Here is a 26,870-nt window from a genome sequence, read left to right on the forward strand (position 1 = left end):
TAGGATGTATTTTTGATTCAATCATATGATGATTCAGGCAGGGATCATTTCTGTTCACTATCAGTGAGACTATAAACGCTTTAAACCAACCTTTAGCTGGCCAAGCCATGAGTGTAAAACCTGTCTGCTGTGCAGTTGCTGAATCTTGGCTGCAGTGCACACAGTAGCCTAGTCTTATTTTGAAAGTCTCCCCGAAGCAGCAGGTATGTGTTTGCTCTCAGTCTTCGCTGAACCAAAGCGCGCCTGCGTCGACGAGGAGCGCCCAAACTTTGCGCACACGGGCAGAAGTTTTGTCTCCAGTTTAAGTTTAACGCCCAGAGTCTCCAGTTTCGGACTGGGTGATCATGCTCAGCGAAGAAGAAAGATCCGAAGCTATATAAAAAGCAGGGCTGGATGTGACTCATATGAATTACGCCTCTGACTGTGATTTACTGACTGGGAGTGCGCTCCTCCGGACTGAGGTGGATATATGGTGCGACTAAAGCAGCCGAAACATCTGTGATATATTTGCTTCTGCAGAACTAATTCATAACCATTGTGATGGAGAGGCACGTGTTGTTGGCGTGGATGCTGTTGTGTTTGCTCCTGCGGCCGTCGGTGTCACAGAACCCCGCACCTGACGGAGGTAAGCGCCGCTGATCCACAGGAATCCAGTTTAAATGTGTATTACTTTCTAAAAAAGTAGCTGAAAAGAAAAATCAATTTGTCCACTGCGTTCTCATGTTAATAATAATAAAGGTCATTGGGTGCGCACCATGACAGATGTATTGCTGCTCCTGCAGTAGGTGGAGGCACGTTATGAGTGGATCAGGGTGGGGTTGATATTACACCAGTAGAGTGGCATGACTCCAGGTATTGATTGTAAGTTGATGAAATCTCACAGTCTGAGGCAGTGACTGGGGGGCATTCAGGGACCACCCAGGCAGGTGCTCCCCTCTATGACACCAAGAGGTCTGAATTCCACTGAATGATTGTAAGCTGATGAAATCCTTTGGCCTTACAGACACAGACTGGAACAAGAGACAACAGAATGTCAGCTCCAGTCTGAATCTTAGGGATTATTAGTCATCAAAATGAGGGTGCTTCTCAAAGTTAACTATAAAACCATCCTGCTTCCACATGTTTGTTATCGCAGTGTGTATACCAGACAAAATAAACCTTATCATATATTATCATCTGCAGTAAAGCTCATTCAGGATAAACCATAAAGTCTTCAGGCTGAACTTGATGGTAGTGACACTGGGAGTGTGTCTTGATGACCGTGTAAGCATGGTAATGAGTGAGATGCTGTCACTCTTCTGTTTCTATATTAGGAGCCCAGAGACAACTTAGCTAACAGTAATTGGGCTTTTTTAAAGTGCACCTGCTGTGCAGGATGTCATCCTGGTTAAATAAAGACCTCACATCCTCAAACTTAATCCACAGACAAAAAAGTGACATTTGACAGACAGGGCTGATCTTTTATTTAGGGTTTGAAGACTTTGCTTCTGGCTCACATGCACAAGTCCAGTGGGATTCTAGTAATATATATCTCAGCCATCCTCATGCATCCAAACAAGTAGAATAAGCAGTTAGATAATGAGAGTTATAAGAACCTCACTGTCATAAGATTTGTAAGACCACAATGTCACATAATTCATCTTCAGGCTTCAACCCATCCACCCAAAATATTACACTTTGGAACAAGCTTCTGCTCTATTTTCTAAGTCTTCATTCTCAGCCATGTCTAAAAATGGGACATGTTGAATCAAAGAGAGCCATAGTGAGGACACCCCCCTCACAGTTTGGTCTCTTGGTGTCTATTTCTGACACAATATAGAAACTTCAATTCAAGTCCACGGTGTTGAAAAGTGATGCTAAAAGGGAACCATGTTATGTAAATGTGACACCAAGAAATACCTGACCGAGCCGCTCTGTGTAACAAACTGAGTGACACTGATCTTATTAGCAGTCTTTTTATGTTTTTCTATGAATCCCAGTGCAGTAAATCTGGAAGGAGTTGTTTTTGAGGTACACAAACTGGTTCAACAAAGCAACAATTTGTAACATGTATAGGCTATACATTGATGAGGATTTGTTGTTGTGTTGGATAGGTTTTGCCCCTCTGTGTAAAATCTGGCACCTGAAAGAGAGAAATTTGAGATCCGCCACTGCTGCAATGCCTCTGATGTGCCGTTTTTTTATTGCCAATGTGTCAACGTTAAACTCATAATATGCAAGAACCGCTGCACTCCCCTGGCGTTTAACGATGGTTTCACAGTTCATTTTTCCACTATCACGTCATTCAGGTGTTAACAGTCTGCCAATAAATCGGATTTATCAGGCGTGTGATAACAGCAGACTCCATTCATAAACATCATTTCTTTAGATAAACAGTGGAGTAGCTATCTCCAGATGTCAACATCTGGTTTGTAGATAAAGGCATACCTGCACAAAGGTAAAGACAGGGGGCTGTGATACAGAGCTGCCTCCTCACTCCAAAGTCCAAACAGCGAGATGTAAGGAATTCTTCCACAGCATGTTTGATTGTGTGTGTGTGTGCACATGCCTCACTGCTTTCTTACCTTTCAACACCTCAAAGTCTTATCAGCACCCCATCTCTTGTGTTAAACTGTCAAATATCTAAAGAAAAATACAGTGACAGTGTCTGACTGCATTTTTTTTGGCCTATATCTTTCATCTATAGCCCATGTCTTTAAAGTTTATTTGTCTTCTCTCCTTAACCCTTGATCTATTTTTTTTCTCTTGGATGAGTGCGTACATAATCTGAACATCTGCAGCTAAATGTTGCTTTAAAGATTCTATCGCTGTTTCCTTTTGTACTCTCTCTCGCTCTGCATATGGCCATTCAACATTCCTCCTCGTCTCTGACTTGGAACTGCCTGTGCGCTGCACCCCCCAACCACCACTTCATTCCTCTCCTTTTAACGCCTTTTATTCCCCCGTGTCCAACCTCCTTTCTCCACTCCCTCTAATACCCGCCAGCTACTGTTTCCCCTGCCTCTTGTCCTTCACTTTTTTTGGCATACGCTTTTGCTGTTTTTACAGAACATGAAGAACTATGAGCCCTCTGGCTCGGTGCCTTTTATCCATCTCCAACTGAAGTTATCATAATGCTTCAATTGTTGCGTGGTTCCTGTTTGACTTCTGTTTATCCACACAGTAATTGTTTGTTTGTTATTTGCTTCTGACTTTCTGCTGCTTTCATGATGGGATATTGGTCATAAGTCACTGTGAGACTGTTTTTTCCGAGAAGATGGATGGAGAGGTTCCAACTATGTGTGTGTAAGGCTAGCAAGAATGTTGGAAAAATTGTTGTAGTACACAGAAGGAGCTCCCACAGTCCCCACAACAGCAACCAAAGTCAGCCCATACTGCTTTCACCAGGGTTTTGCACTGATCTTTATTTTCTTTCCACAGTGCTGAACTGCTGTGAGGGTGACGTCCTCTTCTTAGTGGACTCCTCTGGGAGCGTGTCATCCTACGAGCACTCCCGCATGCTCGCCTTCTTGTCCGAGCTCATCCTCCCCTTCTCGCTGGGAGAGGACCAGGTGAGGGTGGGACTTTTGCAGGTGGGCACCAAACCACGCCTTGAGTTTGGTTTTGACAGATATAGCAGTCAAAGCAGCCTCCAGGCAGCTCTGCAAAACATCAAACCTCTCAGGGGGGACACAAACACAGTAGAGGCACTGAAGATAGCAAAGGAACGGGCACTGCAGCCCGGCGCGCCTGACGGGGCCCGGGCAGGGCTCCCGAGAGTGCTGGTGTGGCTAACAGATGGGGTAAAACCCGGGGATGTGATTGGACCAATGGAGGAGCTGCGGGACGAGGGCGTGGCTGTGCTGGTGGTCTCCACTGGGCACGGCAACTATCAGGTGCTAAGGCAGGTGGTGACTCCACCTGTAGAAAACCACCTGTACTTTGTGGACATTGATGATATGAGCATCATTGCAGAAGACCTGCGGGACGCCATTATTGGTGAGTATGAAGTGGCTTAATAAAGCTGGATACTTCTTCTTGTTACTGTTACTAAGAGTAATATTAAAGTGTTACATCATATACATTTACATTTATGTATGCTAAATGTATGTATTTTATAACTACAGTATAATTATAAAAAACTAATTAAATGAATATATTAATTTTATAATAAAAATAAAATCCAGCACAAGAAAAATGTCATTAACTTTAATTTCTTTAGGCTATATATGTCTATTTATATGCACTTATGCATATTAGTAGGAAAATAGATAATATGTTTTTATTATGTGACCAAACTAACTGAAGCTGCAGTGCTCATATTGTTCAGTAACACCCTCCATTCACACAGCTCTAGTCACACTAGTGGACAGATGTATTACATGTCTCTGTGCTTCTCCCTAATTCCACACATGCTCCTGCAGACAGAGAAACTAAAGAAGTCAGGACACTGAGGGTCTGTGCGCCTGTGTAAGAGTTACTGTAACGAGATAGGCTGATCTATTAATGGATTAATGATTCATCTTCCCTTGCTGCATTCTCCAACACTATGCTTGACATGATACATGTATATATTTATAAATACAGACTAGCTGGACTTGTTTCTCGGGCCTGATTAGGTAACTTCAATAATACTCTCAAGGGACACTTGACAGCATTTATACAGTGTAATGCAGCTTGATGCATGGTATAAATAAGGATTGTGTACCAACACCAGTCGTTGCAGCGTGCCATTTGATTTGTTGCAGGGCCTCACTGCATCGGCTATTTCAAGTTGTCTTATTGCAGGGGTTATGAATGCATTTTGAAACCCAAGTCTGGACGTCTGTGTGGGTGGCTGCCTGAAGCTGGGGCATTTTTAGCAGTCCGTCTCGCAATCCTCTTCCTGTCACCATCATTTCTCTCTGCCTTTGCAAAAATATAACGTGTACCATAAGCTTGACAGAACAACATAAACATCATTGTTCTTCTTACTGTCTCCAACAGAGATTATCCGAGCGGAGAGAATGACTGTCCGAGATGTCTCCACCAGCTCCGCCACACTCCAGTGGCGACCCGTTCTGTCTGGTTTGAGGGGCCATTATGAGATTCGCTTTGGTCCGGTTCCCACAGGTGGAGTCGGAAGTGGTACTGGCACCGGGACTAGTCCAAGCACTGGTGGAAGTCAATACCAGAGGCTTACTCAGCCTGCAGACTCTAGCGCTGCCAGGCTAACAGGCCTGAAGCCTGACACCACCTACACCGCCATACTGACCCCGAAGTACGATGAGCAGGCATTTAACACACTCTCTGTCAGCTTCACGACCAAGCCAGGTGGGTCACTTCCGATTAACTCACACCATGAAAACACATCAGTGTGTTACACTTTATCAACAGTCCTTGTTTTTTTTTTTATTTCTCCTGTCTCTCTTAATAGAGGTGCTGAGCCCAGCTGTGGTAACGGTCTCAGAGTCAGGGCAAACAAGTGTTCGAGTGAGTTGGGGTCCTCTTCAGCCAGAAACAGTCACAAGCTACTACATTGAGTACTCGGCCCTGCCCAGGGGCAGGCTCCACGCTGTCACAGTGGGCCGAAACCAGAACTCCACGCTGCTCAGAGACCTCCAACCAGACACCACTTACCTGGTCACCGTTACCGCCCAGCATGCCTCTGGAAAGGAGAGGGCTATGTCTGTAAAAGTGTGTACTCAAGAAGGTGAGCTATGTGAAGGAAATCAGCCTCGATCCCTTTACTGTGCACTAATCCTATTCCTACACAGCCCTGTCCTCTCTGCGTCTTCGATTTCACATAATTACTACCAGTTCCATTCCAGTTTGACCACTTCAAGGGCATTTGTGAGCTGGTAGTGGAGCAAATAAAACAGTCCTCTGACTGCATCTTAAATGTAGATCATTATACATTTACAACAGGTGTAAACAATACTCTGTATTGTCTAAGCTCTGTTACAGTTTCTGTTCATTTTCATTCAAGTCTTCTTCTTCTCTGCTGGCCTTCCTTTTGAAGTATATTCCAGCTAACCTCTCTGTGGCCTCTGTCTCCAGTGACTCCAGCCCTGGCAGACCTCCAGCTGACCACAGTGGGTAGTGACTCAGTGCAGGTTGACTGGAAGGGCAGTGTGACTGGTTTGAGAGGCTACTGGCTCACCTGGGAAGGACAGCAGAACGCTATACCCGGCGAGCGCTCCTCCCTGTATTTGCCACCTAGTTCTCTCTCGACGCGTCTCACGCACCTGCCGCCTTCGGCTAGAGTGTGCGTGTCGCCTATTTACAGGACTGCTCGAGGTGATGGACTGTGCTGCACTGCGCAGTTTCATTCGAGTAAGTACACACAGGTCAACACACTTTGTGGAACCATTCGAACATTTTAGGGATTTTAGAGGCAGCTTTCAACATATTCAACATAGTGCAATAGTGGCAAACCTATGAGATATCATATGAAAATGTTGTCTTTGGAGCAATTAGCAATGTTGAGGCTTAGGATAACAGGGCCAAGACTGCCTGCTGTGTGTGCCAGTCTTCTGTTTTACATCTACCTAGCATCTTGAGACTGAGAATAGAGCTAGACGTGAGAGATGACATGTAAGAATTTACAGTGCATGCATGGATCTGTAGCAAAAAAAAGTGCAGATTACAACAGTGCAGGATAACAAAACAGTGTAGGGTGAGAGTGAAAAGTTATTATTATTACTATTATAATTATACTATTGCCCAGGATGCTTGCTAGGGCACAAGACCTTTTATGTCCTGCAGTGTAAATGGCCTCATGGTGAAAGGTTGCTTTACAAACTAACACGTCTTTGCTTTTCTCCCTCCTCCCTTTTAGACGCACTACCATACGGCTACCGATCATAGCACCTCCGCACTATGAGGGCACCTTACCAAACATGGAGCGGCGAGAGGAATGCTGACTTTCATCCATGATTCTTTTCTGTGCCTCTTTCCTCTGTGGACTGCTTTCAGGAGAGATGGTGTGGTTTGGCTCACTGAGCACTTATGTTGAAGCCACAGTGATCTGGGACAGTGTGTGGCCACATGTTGACTGCTGCAACAAAAAAAAATGCAACACAGAGGATTATCTGCTCTTCCCCCCTTTTAATGTCTCATCTGGTTTCCACCTGTAGTCAAATATAATATATAATGATCTTACAGTTAAGATGCAAGCTTATTACTGTGGTCTGTTTTGCAGATACTGAGCAGGGAATGCTGGGAATGTTTTAGTGTGGCTTGTTTTGGAGAAAGGCTTTGCAGCATATGTGAGCCATGTGCCCACATTAGCATTTTTTTCAAACCCTGCTAACACACAGAGAGAACATCTGAGTTATATCTGTGAATACTTATGACTTAAATAACTTCTCCGGCAGCACACGCAAGCATTGGATTCCTATATTGCTAAATTGCAACAACAGAACTTTGAAGAACTTACAACAAACCATCCCTTGTTTCGAAACTAGACGCTACAAACAGCTAAAAGAAGCCTTGTATCTGAATTTAGATTCATAAATCATATTTATTCATCAATAATCATGTAAGACTTAATGTATTCACCAATGTGTTGTTTACATTTCAAGACGTGCCTTTTCACAGCCAGTCTCTGCTGCCCCCTGCTGACAGGATTTTTAAAGGCTTACAGCTGATGTTTTACTGTTTCCTGAGCAACTGTACTGTTCTGTGTTTTGTTGACTACCACTCAAATTTAACACAAGCCTTCAATAAAGTTCTTTAAATAGTTTGTTATATATATTGGAGTTTCCATTGTTTTTCATTGTTCAATACTATCTAATAACTAATCTAATCTAACGGCTAAATTTCTAATGAATAAAAAACAATGATTTTAAAAACCTTTCAACAGTGGAAAGGGAAAATAATGATTTCTTTGTGGATCTGCAGGCAATTTTCCAGGCAGGTGATGTCTAATGAAAGATGCATTATGTTGCATCTTGCAAAGTATTAGAGTTTGACCCATTATAATCACTAATGCATTATATCTTCTGATATAGACATAAGTAAAGAACCTTGTGGAGTAGAAACATTTTAAACAATGCAAGTAATTGGTATATTCGCCTTGGTGTAGACCTAATAGTGAGGGACCAGAAATTTAAAAGATTATACATTAAGGCTTCTCTCTGCAGGTCATTGAATGTATCCTCGGTGTCATTGTCAGAGTGTTCTGTAAACATTAAACTAAAGCTAAGATTGGATTTAAAGATATTTTTAGATTTTTGATTTGGATTATTTAAAAAACAAATTGAACAAACTTCTACATAAATTTGATGACAGCTGGTATGTAGAGTGTAACATTTATGTTTTATTATATATTTAGGAAGTATTACTTTTTTATTAAAAGGTCAGTTTTTCCAGCATGCACATAACTAATTATGTCATTTAAAGAAGTTATTTTACTTATCGTACGTATCTATTTATATGTTTTGTGTATCTATTTCCACCCGTTCACCGTGTATCTGAAAACAAAGAGCTCACCCTGAGTTCCTGAACGCAGCATCAAATCACTCACTGTACCCAGCAGTAGGGGGCGTTAACCGGCAGATCCTCATCCTGTTTCCCGTTAGCCTACCAAGCTGCAATATCCAAGCCTTGACATTGCGAAGATGGAGGCTGTAATGGCTTAAAAACGGGATACACAGAAAGCACAAACTGCGAGTTTCAGAGTTCTGTTATGACAACATTTCCAGCTGGTCCAGGTAAATAGAGAAACACCGCCTACATAGAGAGCAGGCGGGGGTTAGCGTCTTGGCAAAGTTAGGTAGTTAGCTACCAGCAAATGACAGCCAGCTCAGCTAGCTAATGTCAACGGAGTGGCTAGCGCAGCGTACATCAGCTAAGCTAGCTCAGATCAACTGTAACGTAGTTTGAGATAACTGGTTAGTAAGCACGTCGAACTGCAGATTGTTACTAACGATGACCTCTTGTCCTTTTCGAAGATACAAGCTTGTACCAGAAAATCCGCCCAGCTGCTAACTTAACTTGGTGTCATCAGCAAGACGGGGATGTTTTGATGTCAATGCTCGCTAACGTTAGCTAGCTACTTATTTTCGGAACCGTTTCCTGGTTGTGATTCTTCGGTTTGTTACCGAGCCGATTTGTACAATTCAGATGTCCGTTATGCTTAAACCATTAGGTTTGTGTAGGCCATTTGTTGCAATGCTACACTTCATACAATTTATTTCTCTGGAAGAAGGGAACGAAACGTTAGCAACAACATAGGACATGTCTGTCAATTTACACATCAGTGAAAACGGCAGTCACTTTTTTAGCTGAAATATATTACACACGTATACATTGCATACTAACTACTGCTTAACCTGACGTTATATGTTTTAATTATGCATTCGTTATGCATCAAAACACATTAGGTACGCGAGATAAGATCAAACCAGTTAAACAAGTTATAAAAACATTGCACGGAATGCGTTTATGTTTCCCCTTAAACATGGTAACACATTGACAGTTTTGTCAGATGTGAATATATCACACACATCTGTATTGCTGCTAGTTATGAGCATATGTCCCTACTTGCCATGTTAAGCTTACTTCTGTGTCTGTGTGTCTGCAGGTGGAGGCAGGAGGTGTGAGTAGAGTGCAGTAGACATCAGCAGCATGTACTCTGATTGGCGCTCGCTCCAGTTGGTGGTGCAGAGTGACCAGGGCCACCTCAGTGTTCTGCACACCTATCCCACCAGTGTGGGAACAGAGGTAGCAAATGCTGTGGTTAAGCCTCTGGGCACAGCTGTAAGCCCTGTCGCCACAGAGAACATCCTCAAAACAGACAAAGAGGTGAGAAAGTTGTCCACACTCCTGTATATGCACAATTTGATTATTTTAAGGGTAGCCTACCATGCTACCAGTCTGTTGGTCCATCCACCAGAAGATGTATTTTATACACAAACTCCAGTATCCAGAGATTAGGGGGGTTTATACCATTAAGCACCTGACAGAGCCAGGTTTTTATTTGAGTAAGCTGGCATGACCAAGCTGAAGCTTTCAGTCAGAAATAACTGGTATCACAACATTAGTTATACATTTTATTGGTCAATCTAGGCATGCTGCAGCAGATAAAAAAAGATATGTGTTTTGGTGTATGTGACCATATATATTAGTCTAATACTAAAGGCTGGTTTTGATGGTGTTACCAACACCAACCATTGTTTTCAAGCACCAAATACATACTAATGACAGGATTAGAAGCTAGAATCCAAAAGGAAATGGTGGCTTTTAGCCCATACCCACTGTATTCAGAAGAGATACTGACTTTATTCATAAAACCACAGGTATATTTTAAGTGTTACTGTGTCAATAAGAAACAGTGCTGCAAGGACAACATGCAATACCAGCAAACACTGGCAAGCACTACAAAAATGTCAATCTCACATGAGATATTTTGCATTTTGCAAAAAAAAAAAAGAAATCAAAAAGTCACTGAAGCATGCCCTATGTGTTCAGTTATGTGCAGTATTATTGTGTTTATATTAGGTATGTCCAAGGCTCTTCACAGATATCTGGATAGATGCTGTATCAAGCCATTTTGAAATTTGGTTGGATTTTCAAAGCCAGACAAATACCAGACGTATTTGTTTGTATACACTGTATACACCAGCTGTCAAAATCTCTTCTCCGTATATTGATTAAAACACTGGAACTCGTCTTTGTGAGCCAGTAAACTGCAGTGCACATAGTAAGCCAGCAGCTTCAATAAATGATGTGCCAGCAAATGTCAGGAGATGATGTGACAGGAGCTGCGTTGGGATAAAAATACTTCAGCAGTAATTCTCAGGTGCTCTGTGTGTCTGGAGCGCTGCTGTTGCTTTGAACTCCGTGGCACACTTGTGGGTAAAGCTTGCATAAATCTTCCTGATCCCACTTTTCTACATTGACTTCTTCACAATATTGCACAAAACTCAGTGGGACATTATATGACAGGAAACAGAGGGGCTTTATTATAAAGGAATATTCAGATATGTGGATATTTGAAGGCTTGAATTAGGTTCATGGGAAGGAAAACGTACCTCATCTTTACTGTCTTCTTTGATGTATGTACACCTCAGTTTAGATTCAGTATAGAACAGGGCTTTCCTTTTGAATGTCCAGTCTGTTTCAGATTAGCAGAAGAAACGTATGATAACAGGTGATAGTGGGAGTGTATTGTTAGCATGTAAACCTTTAACCTTCCTTGTTATGAGTCTGTAAAGCTGATGTGCTGAACTTTTTACTGAGAACTGTTGTTCATTCTCTTTGATGTGCCCTCTCAGCTACAAGACTCCTCCTTATAAATGCTTTAATACTCCAGTATCATGTTAATGACAAAGGTTTGGTTCCTAGGTGAAATGGACCATGGAAGTGCTATGTTACGGACTGACCCTCCCCTTAGAGGGGGACACTGTCAGGCTGTGTGTGGATGTGTACACAGACTGGATGATGGCCCTGGTGTCACCCCGGGACTCAATGCCTCAGCCTGTTGTGAAGGAGCCCAATATGTATGTCCAAACCATTCTCAAGCACCTCTACAATGTCTTTGTGCCAAGGTATGTCATAAAAGATAAGCCTTTAACGTATAGATCCATACCTTTTCACTTGTTACACTTGTCATTTAATTTCCGGTCGTTTTTCCCTCTAGGCCTGAACAGCATGGTCCAAACCACATCAGGCTTTGCCAGCAGGTTCTGACTGCAGTTCAGAAGCTGGCACGGGAATCTGTTTCCATGGTGAGGGAAACCTGGGAGGTGCTGCTGCTCTTCCTGCTTCGCATCAATGATACATTACTTGCACCACCCACAGCTGGAGGTAAGCTCCACCTGCTTCACTTAACTGAAACTTCTTATATACTGAGCTGTAAATTCTTATTATTTTTGATGACAAACATTTAAAATCTCCATTTATCTTAGTAGGGGTAGCTGAGAAACTGGCAGACAAACTTATGGCAGTGCTGTTTGAGGTGTGGCTGCTTGCATGTGCCCGCTGCTTTCCGACACCACCATATTGGAAGACAGCAAGAGAGATGCTGGCCAACTGGAGACATCACCCTCCTGTTGTAGAGCAATGGAGCAGAGTGGCATGTGCTCTGACCTCCAGGTTAGAATTGATTCGTTACACCTGAAAGTGAAATTGTTTTCTGTACAAAATTAGGAATTCTTGTTAATGTATGTTCCTGTTTTATTTCAGACTTTTGCGGTTTACCCACGGACCATCCTTCCCACCTTTTAAAGTTCCAGATGAGGATGCCAGTTTGATTCCATTAGAGATGGACAATGACTGTGTGGCACAGACGTGGTATCGATTTCTCCACATGCTCAGGTGCATAATGATTTCATGTAATGGTAACTTCCCATTAATCAAGTCCTAACTGACATTGGTGGTTTTGTAGGGAAGTTGATGTTGATCTGTACTATTTTGTATGACTTCCCCCATCATTTCCTCTTTTCATTTGTTGTGTCCTACATGTATTCAACTCACTCATTTTCCATCTATGTTAAATCTCCAAGTATTCTGCTTGTTTCTTTCCAGCAACCCAGTGGACCTGAGCAACCCTGCTATAGTGAGCACCACTCCAAAGTTTCAGGAACAGTTCCTTAACTCAAGTGGCATCCCCCATGAGGTGGTGTTGCATCCATGCTTGAAACAGCTACCCCAGATCTTCTTCAGGGCTATGAGGGGTGTCAGTTGCTTAGTGGATGCCTTCTTGGGTAAGAGGAAGTTGAGTTAACATGACGTGACATTTAAGACATTATTTCAACATATGCAAACATTTAAGTAAAACAATACATTAGGATGCAATAGCAGTAACAAAGCATATGTTAATATAAATGTTAACCATTTCGCAGGTTGGTATATTTTTAACAGGCTTTTCTTGCCTTCTGTAAGTCGGTGACCTCAAGACTTACTCTTGTTCAAGTCTTACATAGACTGATTCAAAATTATTATCTGCAATTATTAGATGCAGAAATGTGACATGGGCAACAATAGGACACAGATATATGCTAGATATCATGCTACACAGTGTTATTTGTGGCGCCTTTTAAGCAACTGTCATACTGTGTTAGTATCACAGGATACCAATCAGTGCAAAGAAATTTAAGTATGCATGATCATTTAGAATAATGGTAAAATATGCAAATGATTTACAGCTAATCCAAGCCTTCATTTTGTAACACTGTTTTCTCCATTCCAGTTGTTACTCTAGCACTGCCCCTGGGTTAAGATGGAGGATGTCAGTAATACCTGTTTGAATAGCAATATGTCAGTGTGTATTTTTTGTCTTTACACTGTAGGTGTCTCTGTTGAAAAGAGAGATGTACGGGAGAGGGTGTTCACTTTTTGTCCAGTGCTGCTCTCTCATGGTACAAACATCAGCTGATGCATCCTGTCACAGGATACTATGGGCATATGGGTCTATTTAGTGGTGGTGATGAAATTAACAACTGGTGTTACCCTTGCATTTTTTTAAAAATCGATACCCCCAACATATGTAGACCAAACTACAAGATCATCAACAAAGGGAGTCACGGCAGGCCTAAAATGTCAATCAAGATAGATGCATATCAATTACTGGTGATTTGTATCTAACCTTTGTCTTGCATGTGTGAGAATGAATGATCAACTCACAGTCTCTGAGACCAATTAATTGTATTTTTCTCTGTCATAACATTAGCAGTGGGGATGAATTTGTATGATTTTATTTACTCGGATAGTTGCTGTAAAAGTGGACGAGGGCGGTGCGATAAAAATTTCTTACTCATTTTTTTAGGCTAATCAGAACCCTCCTAATGGTTTGAGAATAAACAGACCACAGTACCCATCTCATTTGCCTTTCTGTCAACAGGTATATCCCGACCCAGGGCTGACAGTGCTCCACCCACCCCAGTCAATAGAATGAGCATGTCGCCTCCCCCCTCCATTGCCAACACCACGCCCCCTCACAGCCGCAAGCAGCGGCATACAGTGGTCACCAAAACTACAAGCAAGAGTTCAACTGTAAGTCTGACAGAAAGCTGTAACATTCACTAGATGCATGAAGTTTCTCACGCCACCATATTGGAAGACCGCAAGGGATCTGCTGGGTTTTCACTACACATTGTTTTTAGCTATTTATCATGGAAGTGTACTGTAGACTATGTCTGTATTTGATGAAGCTCCTCCCAAGTGCTATCATTTTGTTATTCTGATGCTGTGTGCATCCTAATGTGATGTTCTTCTTTTCCCTTGCCACCATTCAGGGCAGTGGTAATCAACCAACCAAAGCATCCCAGCAGCAACAGCAGCAGCAGACTTCGTCCTCCCCAACCCTGCTTTCCAGCCCCAACCAGAGCAGCTGGGAGTCTCGGCCCCTCCCTGCTCCAGCACGGCCAAAGGTCAACAGCATCCTTAACCTGTTCGGCCAGTGGCTTTTTGATGCCGCTCTGGTCCACTGTAAGCTCCACAGCGGCCTCAGCCGAGACCCCAGCATGACCGGTAAGAAGTGAAGCACTGGCTAATAGCATTTCCTTTAATGCATGGGCAGGTGGGTGTTTTGTTGCTGTTCATTATTCTGTGTTTTTGTGAGTTATATGTGTTTTGGGTGTTGTTATTTTTTTACTGTATGTTGTTTGGGATATCCTTTCCTTTTTTCACCATTTTCTCTGAAACTTTGTTGTGCCTTTCTGTGTCTGGAGGGCTTGGTTAGAAGTGGCCTTGTATGATATTTCCATCTGATTCTAATCCATTTGCATTCACCAACGATGTAAACCTAGCTAAAACTGCATATAGGCTAGCAACATATTCATACACTCATAGATTAAAATGACACATACAGTTAGTGTTTAGAGAGAAATTTGACGCATTTTTGGCTCTCCATTTATTTTTCTCTTTTTGGTGTAGTGTCCTGCTCGTGTCTACCATGTCTGATTAATGTTAAGAGTTGAAATGGGTCAAACATCATGTATTGAGGAGAACAAAAAAAACACAATTCATGCCTGATATGAATTGATCCCAAAATATTGGATCTGCTTTGATTTTGTCTCTCTCCACTATTTCTGTTATCTTGCAGCCTCTTTTATCCAAATTCTCCTTTCTTATAAATCTTGTAAGTAGGAACGGCAGCTTTTTTTCCCTCACTTGATTTGCGTTTCTTGACAAATCTTCCTGCTTTTCAGTTGAGTTCTTCATGATCATCGCCATTACCACCATTGTTTTCTGTTTCCACTCCTTGTCATATATAAAGTTCACTCAGCGTTCTTTCAGCGTTTTTCCCAAAGGTGATGGAATGGGTTTCACCAACTGACCACTTGTCTCAATCATAACGTTGCCAGTCTGTGACAATGCCACCCATCTTAAATGCCTTTATTTTTTCTTCATGCTAATACTTATAATTTAGTTTCAGACCCTCCTTAAGTTCAGCATTATTGTTTTGTTTCTTGTATGTTTTTTGTGTTGTAAATTCACTTGAGTTTTTTTTTTTTTTTTTATTGGTTGGTGCCTCAATGCATGAAGTGAATGTTTTGTACCTTGAGTGATAGTCATATAATTGCAACATCCAGGGAGCTGACACAGGGATTTTGTTTTGTAGGCTTGCGGCAGCAATTAACTGACACAGTTTAGTATCATCACACTACACTGTCATGCTTTGTGCCAGTAATAGGTGGAACTTCTATGGCAAACTCTTTGTGTCAGAATGCCCTTTTATATTGAATGCCTTCAACGGATGTGTGTGTGCGTTTGCAGTCATTGAAGTGTTTCCTCTTTGTTGTTAAAGTGAATAAATGTCTGCTTTTTGTTGCTTTTGTGTTACATTTTTTTTACTCTTTATTTTTTTTATAGTGTGCATATAGTAGATAAATGTCTGTTTGCCTGTGTCTCAAACATGCATGTATGCTGCTGACCACATTACAATTCAGGGTCCTTTCATTTCTTGTCTCTTCCCACTCTCTACAGCGATAGCCACTCAGGTGGGTCTGGAACTGAGAAGGAAGGGTTCCCAAATGTCCACTGACTCCATGGTGCCCAATCCACTGTTTGATACCAATGAGTTCCCCGAGAGCTATGAAGCAGGACGAGCTGAAGCCTGTGGAACTCTGTGTCGTATCTTCTGTAGCAAGAAAACTGGAGAGGATATTCTGCCTGTTTACCTGTCCAGGTAATGTAGTCAAGGTTTTTTCGGACTTCCATGGGATGCCCCAAGTTATAGCAAATCGTTTAAAAAAACAAATCACACTGAATAATAGAAAATCAGTGTTGCTGCACTTCCTCCTATTTTATCATATGGACTTGTTAATCTTCTCTATTTGTGTTTTTTAATAACTGCAGAATTATTCTAGTGCCAAGCAAGCTGTTGCACCACAGTCTCCATTCTGTTCCTATCTACTGTGAGATCAGATTAGGTGGTGCTTCGCTCTGCGATTGATCTTGCTAGCATGATAATCTTCATAATATCCTGCAGTTAATTTAAAACCTTGTGTGCATGTTTGACATTGGAAGGAAATGCATTTTTCTTAATTCCTTGATACTCCTTCCTTGATTTTACTATCTATTAGAATTTTAAAACTAGTCTGAGCCCAGCTTCATATTGTGTGTTGTGTGAGTGTTTATGATAATGTTGTATTATTTCAATATCTGCAGGTTCTACATGGTCTTGATTCAAGGTCTCCAGATTTCTGATTTCATCTGTAGACCAGTTCTGGCTTCTATCATTCTCAATTCGTCATCACTCTTCTGTACTGACCTGAAGGGCATCAATGTGGTGGTGCCATACTTCATAGCTGCACTGGAGACTATTGTGCCAGACAGGTTAGGCTTAGTCTTTTGCACAACTTTTAGATTGGTATCGAAAAGATTTACATGTTTTATTTACTAAATAAGATTTATCTGTCACGTTTGTTAGGGAGCTGTCCAAATTCAAGATCTATGTAAATCCTACTGACCTGAGGAGAGCTTCCATCAACATCTTGCTTGCTATGCTGCCACTGCCGCATCATTTTGGCAACATAAAGTCAGAGGTAACGCCCTAAGTAATGCCACCTTGCTCCTTTAAAGAAAGGATTTTAATGTCAAATCTTTATGGTTGAAAGTGCTAAATGTGAACTTCTTGATATCAATTTCAGATAAATCCTGTTTTCAACTATATTGACTTTGTTTTTTAGGTTTTGTTGGAGGGGAAGTTCAATGAGGAAGATGGGTGGCCTCACGACCAGCCTGTGTCTTTCTTGTCACTGAGACTACGCCTTGTCAATGTCCTCATAGGAGCGCTGCAGACAGAGACTGACCCAACCAACACACAGCTTATCTTAGGTATCTGCTGACACTTTCATATACCTTTTTTTCTGGTTATTTTGCCCTCATGCAGCTATTAATGACATGTGTTGCAGTATTTCTTGTACTATTGTTTTAATGTCACATTTCTTCTCTTTCAGGTGCAATGCTTAATATAGTTCAAGACTCTGCGTTGTTAGAGTCCATAGGTGCACAGACTGAAACGGTAAGGGTTAGAACACGGCTGTTTTCTGATGATCAGTTTACATGTTACAAGTAGAATTCAACATCAACACTGCTTTGTTCTGGTGGTGGCAGGGGAGTATAGACGGGAGCCATGTGGCAGGAAAGAGTCAAAGTCACAGCCGGACAAACAGTGGCGTCAGCTTCACCAGTGGAGGCAGCACAGAGGCCACCAGCCCAGACTCTGAGCGTCCTGCACAGGCACTGCTCCGGGACTACGGTAAGACGTCTAACTGCTCACCAACACTAATATTATTGTGCCCAGTGAATTAACACAATAATGCTGCTTTGGTCAGATGATGCTATACATGCTGACAAGAGAATGATCAACAGTGATCAATATCTGCTTGCTGATCAATACCCAACTTAATAAATACTAAAATACTAATACTAAATTAACTCATTTGTTCTTTAAAGCTAACGTGGTTAAAGTGGTATGCAGAGTTAGGAAGCGTTGGGTAAAATGCCTTTGTAAGTGATACAAAGTTTGCTGTGATGGCACTGAATGTGCTCCTCTTGATTGCAACAGTGTGTCTTAATCAAATGTCTTTCAGAGGTTTTTGTCTATTTGACTACTGGTGTTTAAATATGTTGGTTATAGTTTTTAAACTTGCACGGGTTTGTGTTAGGTAGGTTATGTGCAAGTTTATATTCACCCTATAGACAGGAAAAATATGATTTTATATATATATATATATACACACTGATTAAAAGTCTGGCTGCAATGATCCCAAAATCATATTTTCATATTTTAATATATATATATATATATATATATATATATATATATATATATATATATATATATATATATATATATATATATATATATATATATATATATATATATGAAAATATGATTTTATATGATTTTGGGAAATATGATTTTGGGATCATTGCAGCCAGACTTTTAATCAGTCTTCAGCCTTAATATTATCACTTTCTAAAGGATCGACACATTGGACCTTTAAGTAGAAACTTTGAGAAAGGATGTCAGAATACAGAAATCCCTAAAGATGGGTTAGACTATTTTGGTAAAGTTTTAAGCAATGCAATAACAGATTTCTAAATAAAATCAGGTAGTAAAAAATGTTGATAATGCTCAGGTCTGTTCCTCAGCCGCTTAATGTATTACAAGCTTCTCTTTAACATTGTGTGCTGTGCTGATTTCAGTCTTTTCTAATGCATGTTATCAATATATATAAAACATATCTGCTAATTGGGCAGCCAGAAGTGTTTGTGCATGACCTTGTAGCTTTGTTGCCTTAATCCTTCTATGCTCTATTCTTTGCGGTGTTTGGTATTTCGGGGTGTTATATGGTTTAGCTCTTCCAGATACAGCGGCAGGCCTGCTAGTGCGCAGCATCCACTTGGTCACTCAGAGGCTCAACTCCCAGTGGAGGCAAGACATGAGCATCTCACTGGCTGCCCTCGAGCTGCTGGCTGGACTAGCCAAGGTAAAAACTATGTAGACTCACTGTAACTACCTGTAGTCACTGTCAGACTTTAGCTTTAGTTATTTTTTTATCACTCCATTCAGTATATATAAAGAGCATCAGGAAATCAAGCAAAAGAGCTCTTCATTAAAAACATGTCTGCTGAAAGTCAAGGCTATGTACCTTAGTAAACTGCTCTACAAATGTGGCACATCTAATAGCATGAAACTTCATCTCTATCTTGTTAAAATACACTTACTGTGGATTTCCTCATTTTGCTTGTGGCTTAATCAGGTAAAAGTGGGAGTAGACTCTGCAGACCGTAAGCGTGCTGTCAGCTCTATATGCGGCTACATTGTGTACCAGTGTAGCCGTCCAGCTCCTCTGCAGTCCAGAGACCTCCACTCCATGATTGTAGCTGCCTTCCAGTTCCTGTGTGTGTGGCTCACAGAGCACCCTGACATGCTGGATGAGAAGGTAACTTTATAGGCTGATTTCTCTCAGTTATGGTTAAGTTAAACAGGATTATTATTTAGTTTGATTGATTACATTTTTTTTTGTGTACCAGGATTGTTTGGTTGAGGTTTTAGAGATTGTGGAGCTGGGAATCTCAGGCAGCAAGTCCAGGCAAGATCAGGAAGTCCGACACAAGGGAGAGAAGGAGCACAACCCTGCTTCAATGAGAGTAAAGGATGCTGCTGAAGCAACGTTGTCCTGGTAACATTCTTTACATACAGAATTGTTGAGTGATTGTTAGTTTCTGCTAAAAAAAATTTAGTTTTTTGTGAGTTGATTGACAGCACACAATAAATGTTAAAAAATAAGCTGATCAACGTTCTCCAGAATGAGTTTCTTCGATCATCTTTAGATATTTACAGATTATTTACAGTATTTTTATTATTAAACTGTTATAGAGTTATAGTTTGCCTTGTTTTTCTGCTTGGTGTCCACACATATTTGTCTTAAAATGTGTTGCATTCATTGACCTGATTTCTTCATGTTGACATTCTTGCTTGTGTTTCTGTGGTGTTCTCCAGTATCATGCAGGTGTTGGGGGCTTTCCCTTCTCCCAGTGGGCCTGCCTCCACCTGCAGCTTGCTGAATGAAGATACCCTAATCCGTTATGCCAGGCTCAGTGCTACAGGAGCAAGTAACTTCCGCTACTTTGTCCTGGACAACTCTGTTATCCTCGCAATGCTGGAGCAACCACTTGGCAACGAGCAGAGTAAGTATCTTGTGTCTTTTGTGTCCTTAGGCATAATATTGGACTGCAAAGACTGCATAACCCTTTAAGTACAAAGCACTGGCAAGAAATAGGTTATCTTATGTGTCTCTAAAATAAGAGCCTCTCTGTCTTTACAGACCCCAGCCCATCAGTGACCGTTTTGATTCGAGGGACAGCTGGCAGACACGCTTGGACCATGCAGCTATTCCATCAACCAAGAGGAGCTCGGGCTAATCAGAGGGTGAGATCACTCTGTAGATTATTGCACATGTTAAGTGACAATGCTAGACAAAGAAATATTTTAACTGTCTTCTTCACTCCTCCCACAGCAGGTGTTTGTTCCAGAGGGCCGTCCAAAACCTCAAAATAATGTGGGGATCAAATACAACGTCAAGCAGAGGCCCTTCCCTGAAGAAGTGGATAAGATCCCTCTTGTCAAAGCTGATGTCAGCATCCCTGACCTGGACGACATTGTCAGTAAGGAGGTGAGAGAATAGATGTAGCTCTTGTTGTGCTTGTATTCACATTATGCATAAGGTATAATGGCTCAATGGAGCCTTGCGAATTAATACATTTCTTGGTAATATCTGTTATTGCACAAACTCAGGAGTTATGTATGTGCTGGGAGGATGAGTCGAGAGCCCCAAATTCACTGACGAGTAATTTCCCCCATGTGAGTTGTTGAAGAGATGAAATTTAATTTGGGTGTTTGTGGTGGTTAAAAAGGGTTGAAAGGTTTGGTGATGATCATTTGATGCAATGTTTCAATCCAGTGCACTTTCCTTGCAATGATCTGCAGCTTTTACTGCAATCCAAGAGCACAACTTCCTAGAGAAAGTACCAGAAAGTAAATTAGTGCTTCTCTGACGGTGTTATCAAAAATGAACACACAAAGGCTGTGTTTATTAAAGGGATGTAGCACTTGATTGGATTACATTGTATGTGTGGAAAAGAGCTACTCACTCTGTGACTTAATGCTTCATACCAGACTTGTTAAACAGACATGACATCACTGATGGGTTTTTATGTCTATCTTTGGAGGTGATACCTGTTTGGGACTTGCAGGGGACTGTCATTCATCCTGTCAGCATATCTGTGTGCTAAAAAGATTCCATCTCCTCCTTTTCAGCTGGAAGTTCAGCATGACAAGCTTCGCATACTAATGACCAAGCAGATAGAGTATGAGAATGCCTTGGAGCGCCACAGTGAGGAAAACTTCAAGTCCAAGCCTTTCCCAGACCCACAGACAGACTGCAAACCCCCTCCACCTTCACAGGAGTTCCAGACAGCTCGCCTCTTCCTCTCCCACTTTGGCTTTCTGTCTCTGGAGGCCCTTAAGGTTTGTAAACCTTACAAACCTTAGGTTTACTGAACAATATCATATTACTACGTAACACAGTAGAAAAACTCTGTGCTACTATGCCTCAGTTTTCTGCTAGAGGGATGTAACTTGAATCGCCCATCAATGGGAACACCACTTGTCAGTATTAACGATAAATCTAAAAGCAGTTCAGGCCACAAACCGATAAAGTTAATGTAGATTGCTTTTATATTTATTTGTTATTGTTTGATAGGAACCCAACAACAGCCGTCTACCTCCTCATCTGATTGGGTTGGAGTCGTCCTTACCAGGGTTTTTTGATGACATCAGCTACCTGGACCTGCTTCCCTGCCGACCATTCGACACTGTTTTTATTTTTTATGTGAGGGCTGGACAAAAGAGCAGCCATGAGGTGAGGAAATACAAGCTGGCAGTGTATAGCAGGACACAGTATTTTTTACTATATCTATGTTCAAATCTTTGATTATTAATATCCCTGCTGATCGTGTTGATCAGATTCTGAGGAATGTGGAGTCATCAGCCAGTGTCCAGCCTCACTTCTTGGAGTTTCTGTTGTCCTTGGGCTGGCCTGTGGATGTGGGACGCCATCCAGGGTGGACAGGACACTTAGACACCAGCTGGTCCCTGAATTCCTGCTCTGACAGCAACGACATGCTACAAGGAGGTAAGCTGGTAGACGAGAGGGAGTCTTTGGAAGAATACATACCACAATTGTCATATGATGGTATGTTATGTTGAAATTTGTAGAGGAAGCAGCCACTCCTGAGGACACAGGAGGTTCAGTGTTCAACGGGGAGAAGAAGGTTCTGTACTATGCTGATGCTCTGACAGAGATTGCATTTGTGGTTCCGTCTCTAACTGAAAATTCTGGTTAGTAATAAATACCTTATAGCAGATATTGAAAGCCCACTAGGAGACAATAGGTTGACTGAGATCATGTTTGCTCTTCGGTGTTCCACAGAGGAATCATCAGTGCACAGTGACTCCACAGTGGAGGCAGACACAAACACAGACCTCATGCCAGCTATGCTGAAACAACCCAATCTCACACTGGAACTGTTCCCCAACCATTCTGAAAACCTGGAGTCTGCCAAAAAGGTAAAGTTTATTACATTTACCTTAACTGTAGGCTGACAGCACTGATGATGTCTTTTTTAATTTATAAAGGTTTTCTTACAGTAACATTGAATTATTCTCTTTATATAGCTTAGTCCTTTGGTGAAGACGAAAAGGTCATCAACTGGAAAGTCTTTCCCTCAGCTGGGGCCTGAAACAAAAGTATTTGTGGTCTGGGTGGAGCGCTTTGATGATATTGGTAGGCATATACTCCTAATGCATCTTCAACATATACTGTGTGATAGCATTTTTGTATTATGTATCACGACCAAAATACTGACGCCCATGAACGTCATTGATTTTGTGTGTTTAGAGAACTTCCCGTTGTCTGATCTGTTGGCGGAAACCAGCACTGGCCTGGAAGCTAGCACAAGCAACAGCACCTCCTGCAGGTATTTACAAGTTTACACTGTGCTGCCAGTATGAAGGAACGTGTAGTTCACGAAGCGTGTGCTGATGCACAGTGCACCAGATGCAATGGGCAGAAAAAAGGAACCGTGGCTGAGCTTTGACAAATGATACCGTGCTTTAAAGGAAGAGGCTACATAGAAAAAGGATTTAGACACCATTTTATGGTTGAGCTTTGTTGCTGACATGTATTCTCTGTTGCACCATATTATCCCCTGCCTTTCCCCCTCTTCCTGATGCAGGTCGGGGTTACTAGAAAAGGACGTTCCCCTGATCTTCATCCACCCTCTGAAGACAGGACTGTTCAGAATCCGCCTGCATGGAGCCGTTGGCAAATTCGGCATGGTTATTCCCCTGGTGGACGGCATGGTGGTCAGCCGCAGAGCTCTAGGTAAAAGCTTACATTGCTCCTTCTGACTTGCCCCTTCTTTCCTACAACACCTCTTTTGTTGCCCTTTATAGAAAGCACAGTCTTTACACAGTGCAGGAGGTAGTCTCTTCACTTATAATGTGCACACATTAATAGATTATGGCTGGTGAAACTGTACAGGAAGTAGTAGCATGAGTGTTCTTGCAGCTGAGCTTGCATCACTCCTGCAGGATACAGTGTACCATCACTAAAGGCTCTATATGCGAGCAGGTTCTGCCAAGACAGTGTGAAGAAAGTCTTGGTTTGTCTATCAAAGTACATCATGCAAGACAGTCAGAACATTACAATGTTCCTGCTCAAATTGCAGTTTGTCTCATGTCACACATGTCAAAAGATTTTGATCAGTCAGTCTCGTTATTGCATTTTTATGCTGTTGCATTAACGTTGTGTGTGCGTCCTCCTCCAGGGTTCCTCGTGCGTCAAACGGTCATCAACGTGTGCCGGAGGAAACGCCTGGAAAGTGACTTGTACAACCCGCCTCATGTGAGGCGGAAGCAGAAAATAACAGAGATCGTCCAGCGATACCGCAACAAGCAGCTGGAGCCTGAGTTTTACACTTCGCTCTTCCACGAGGTGGGGGAGGGAAAGCCCCACCTCTAACCCCCCCTCCCCTCCCCAGTCTTGTCCTAACACTGGCTCACTACAACAACACACACACACTCGTATCTAAAACTCACACACATTTACAACTGCACGCACGCACACACACACACACACACAGAATCTTTATATTTATACTGTACTATTTTGTTATTTATATAAATACATATATCAACACTGTTTGCCTTTGACTCTGAGATCAAAGTGTCAAAAAACATGCCAAGGTGGGAAAAAAACTACATTTCTGTGTTGCTGCCGCTCACTGAAGATCTGAACGGCTGAAGTTCAGCAGTGACCGTCGCTCCTCGTTTAGGCTCATGCTTCGTGGCAAAAGAGTTTCTGCTTGTCTTTAACTGCAATACAATAGTTACACTGTTGGCCTTTCTGAACCTGTAAAAAAAGTTTGTCCTTTACATCTTGTTCTATGAATGAATTTCCTGAGGTTTGGTAATACAGAGTTGTGTCCAAAATCAGATCTGCATACCCGTTTTTGTTTCAGTCAAACAAACGCATGGTTGGATTTTTGCCAAGGAGATAAAACATACAAGCATCATAAAAATGCTTTTTAAGACAGGTGGCTTCAAGAAAACGCATTTATTCTAATTCTACAACAAACACATTCAGACGCCTGCTATAGTCTTCCTTGTGTGAACACAGGTTTGGCAGAAGCTGACTGAACACACACATTGTTAATAGTTTTTTTTAGTTATAGGACTCCTGTATTGTTTGAAAGCACTTTGTGCCAGGTCATCCCGTTATACAGCAGCCACTGCACTGAGTGTGTGTACATGGGCACATGTTTGCTTGTTTAACCAGTCGGTATTACACTTCAGCAGTCAGAACAACTGAAGCAATCTGAAGCGAACACAGTTTAGTTTTCAAACACTGTGTGAACTTACTGAGAGATCAGAGTCACTGTAAAAGCTGCATTTAAGACCTTCTTTTTACAGACTCCTCAGATCTCAAACATTTTCATGACTCATCTTTTTTTGTGCTGTTGATGTCGGCCGTCACCTTAGTTTACTAATGGTAAGTGCAGAAACTCTTTGCACTTGGATCACATTTTAAAAGAAGTTTGAAGCCTCTGCCAGTACCAAACAGATCCATTACACAGTTTTACTATTTGCTCCTCCACACAAAATCTATATGATGATCAAAGGCCAAAAAATACTCCATGTAGCTAAGAGCATTAGACAACTTTTATTTGGCTCGTCAAAGCTGTAATGTTTAAACCCAGGGAGAGAATATTTACCCTTCACTTATATTCAGTTTGGATTTTTTTCATGTCTTTCTAATCAGTTAGTTTCACCATTGTTTACTGTCACTGTACTTTGGTTTGGATGGAAGCCCTCTCACTGTCTGCCTGTAACAATGTGAATCTATTTATCACAGAGATGGAACAGGGCGAGCACCTCTTTGTTATATCAGAATCTGAGTCTTAATGCACTGAGCACATTTTATGTTGATTTCTATTCTCTTTGGTTACCTTACATGTCTTTTTGTACCTTTGTCCATTTTGGAAGAAACACCCTGCTGAAGGAAGACTTTTATCTTGTGAATGAAGAAGAGGCGTTGTGGAGTTTTTAACCTGTCATGTCTAATTGTGACTCACTTTTTATGACAGTGCTGTATGCACATGCCTTTTTTGGAAGGAAAGTACATAAAACATGCTTCAAAGAAACTGCATACAATCAGCTACACATTGTATCCTGTTACTCCTCTGATGTTTGAGCATATTTAAGGATTTTCCATGTACAGAAGCAGAAGATGATGTGTAAATATAGGACAGTGTACGCCATTTACCAGCTATCTGTTGCATTCCTCGTTGGCTGAAAAGTTATGTGTGTATGCAACTATGTGTGGGAGGAAGGCAGTGGGTATTGAATGTAACATGCATCAATTAAAACTATTATTGACATTTTAATTCCTGCTATTCGTACCATTTGTCTTCATTTTTCCTTCTGATTATTTAACCTTTTGTGTGATTAACATTTCAGCAAGTCAGGGCACCATTTGGGGCCCCGTGTCAGTCAAGGGCCTCCGATGACTGACTTTAAACTCCAGCAGTGGTAATGTACAAAGTGTGTTCATGTTGAAGTTATATTATAGTTATATAGTTATTATATTATTTTGAAAATATTTCAAAGATTATTTTTAGTTTCAAAATATTTATTGTTGGTGTCAGACATGATGAACAGTGTTTGGAGCGGCCCCCAGCAGGCTCTAGAATCACCCCAGGTTACAAGACTATGATCATTGTCCTTCCTCATATGAAGCAGTTATTTGCCATCACTTCCTCCCCTTCTTGCCATGGGTGAGTCCTTTTAGTTCACAGACAGTGTTTCACTGCATTATGACTACTTTTTACTGGTGATGACTTGATGATCACATGGATGAATTCTTAGTAAAAATCAATAACACAGTCAGAGGGCTTTGACTGACTTTGTCGGCATTTTGTCTTGTGTTTGGACAAAGCAGAAACCACTTGTCCATCTGTTGGAGAAAACTGGCACAACTATTATGTCATCTTAATTATGAATACTGCTAATGCATTGAGGTTATTATTAAAATGAATAAACTTTAATTTTATATATTCACCACCTTGCAGTCCAATAATTTATATCATCCATTAATTTTATGTATCAAAAGGCATCAAATTCAACTTCAGTCTTAATTAAATTAATGTTCTAATAAAAATGATGCATAATAATTAAACAGGGCCATTTGGTTGCATTAGGAATACAAGTACTCAGTATGGCTGTGTAAAGGACTGTTTGACTGTGACTGAAGATCATTTTCTATTTTTATGACATTTAGATTTCAAGACATACACACACCATATTTAATAAAATATAAAAATAT

The 26,870-nt window shown here is 41.4% G+C and overlaps 2 protein-coding genes across 12 annotated transcripts; both read left to right on the forward strand.

Moving 5' to 3' along the window:
- The first annotated feature begins 234 nt into the window (after nucleotides 1–234).
- On the forward strand, nucleotides 235–7,705 carry vwa1 (von Willebrand factor A domain containing 1). The gene is made up of 6 exons (XM_028410895.1): nucleotides 235–625; nucleotides 3,421–3,978; nucleotides 4,966–5,292; nucleotides 5,396–5,671; nucleotides 6,019–6,294; nucleotides 6,800–7,705. The coding sequence occupies exons 1-6, from the start codon at nucleotides 541–543 to the stop codon at nucleotides 6,826–6,828; spliced, it is 1,551 nt and encodes a 516-aa protein (XP_028266696.1). The 5' UTR covers nucleotides 235–540; the 3' UTR covers nucleotides 6,829–7,705.
- Nucleotides 7,706–8,528: 823 nt separating this feature from the next.
- LOC114438159 (ral GTPase-activating protein subunit beta-like) lies at nucleotides 8,529–24,481 on the forward strand. 11 transcript variants are annotated; one of them, XM_028409331.1, is made up of 32 exons: nucleotides 8,529–8,675; nucleotides 9,548–9,768; nucleotides 11,311–11,513; nucleotides 11,606–11,772; nucleotides 11,874–12,060; nucleotides 12,151–12,282; nucleotides 12,493–12,671; nucleotides 13,257–13,325; nucleotides 13,808–13,959; nucleotides 14,202–14,436; nucleotides 15,895–16,096; nucleotides 16,579–16,746; nucleotides 16,841–16,955; nucleotides 17,100–17,247; nucleotides 17,370–17,434; nucleotides 17,527–17,671; nucleotides 18,778–18,908; nucleotides 19,182–19,364; nucleotides 19,456–19,604; nucleotides 19,925–20,112; nucleotides 20,250–20,353; nucleotides 20,442–20,597; nucleotides 20,720–20,785; nucleotides 21,242–21,451; nucleotides 21,687–21,845; nucleotides 21,950–22,118; nucleotides 22,202–22,324; nucleotides 22,416–22,552; nucleotides 22,661–22,769; nucleotides 22,884–22,962; nucleotides 23,221–23,369; nucleotides 23,815–24,481. In XM_028409331.1, the coding sequence occupies exons 2-32, from the start codon at nucleotides 9,592–9,594 to the stop codon at nucleotides 24,006–24,008; spliced, it is 4,650 nt and encodes a 1,549-aa protein (XP_028265132.1). In that variant the 5' UTR covers nucleotides 8,529–8,675; nucleotides 9,548–9,591; the 3' UTR covers nucleotides 24,009–24,481. The 11 variants fall into 11 exon arrangements, with proteins under 11 accessions (XP_028265132.1, XP_028265134.1, XP_028265139.1 ...); XM_028409333.1 differs by having other exon boundaries at nucleotides 11,877–12,060; XM_028409338.1 differs by lacking the exon at nucleotides 13,257–13,325.
- Nucleotides 24,482–26,870: the final 2,389 nt, after the last annotated feature.

The sequence above is a fragment of the Parambassis ranga genome, chromosome 7 (assembly GCF_900634625.1).
Source record: "Parambassis ranga chromosome 7, fParRan2.1, whole genome shotgun sequence".
NCBI classification, from domain to species: Eukaryota; Metazoa; Chordata; class Actinopteri; family Ambassidae; genus Parambassis; species Parambassis ranga.

Coding starts and splice junctions, on each gene's coding strand:
- vwa1 (XM_028410895.1), top strand. CDS start 541: ATGGAGAGGCACGTGTTGTTGGCGTGGATGCTGTTGTGTTTGCTCCTG. Junction 5,293..5,395: donor CAGCTTCACGACCAAGCCAG/GTGGGTCACTTC, acceptor CTCTCTTAATAG/AGGTGCTGAGCCCAGCTGTG. Junction 5,672..6,018: donor AAAAGTGTGTACTCAAGAAG/GTGAGCTATGTG, acceptor CTCTGTCTCCAG/TGACTCCAGCCCTGGCAGAC.
- LOC114438159 (XM_028409331.1), top strand. CDS start 9,592: ATGTACTCTGATTGGCGCTCGCTCCAGTTGGTGGTGCAGAGTGACCAG. Junction 16,747..16,840: donor GAGACTATTGTGCCAGACAG/GTTAGGCTTAGT, acceptor CACGTTTGTTAG/GGAGCTGTCCAAATTCAAGA. Junction 23,370..23,814: donor GGTCAGCCGCAGAGCTCTAG/GTAAAAGCTTAC, acceptor GTCCTCCTCCAG/GGTTCCTCGTGCGTCAAACG.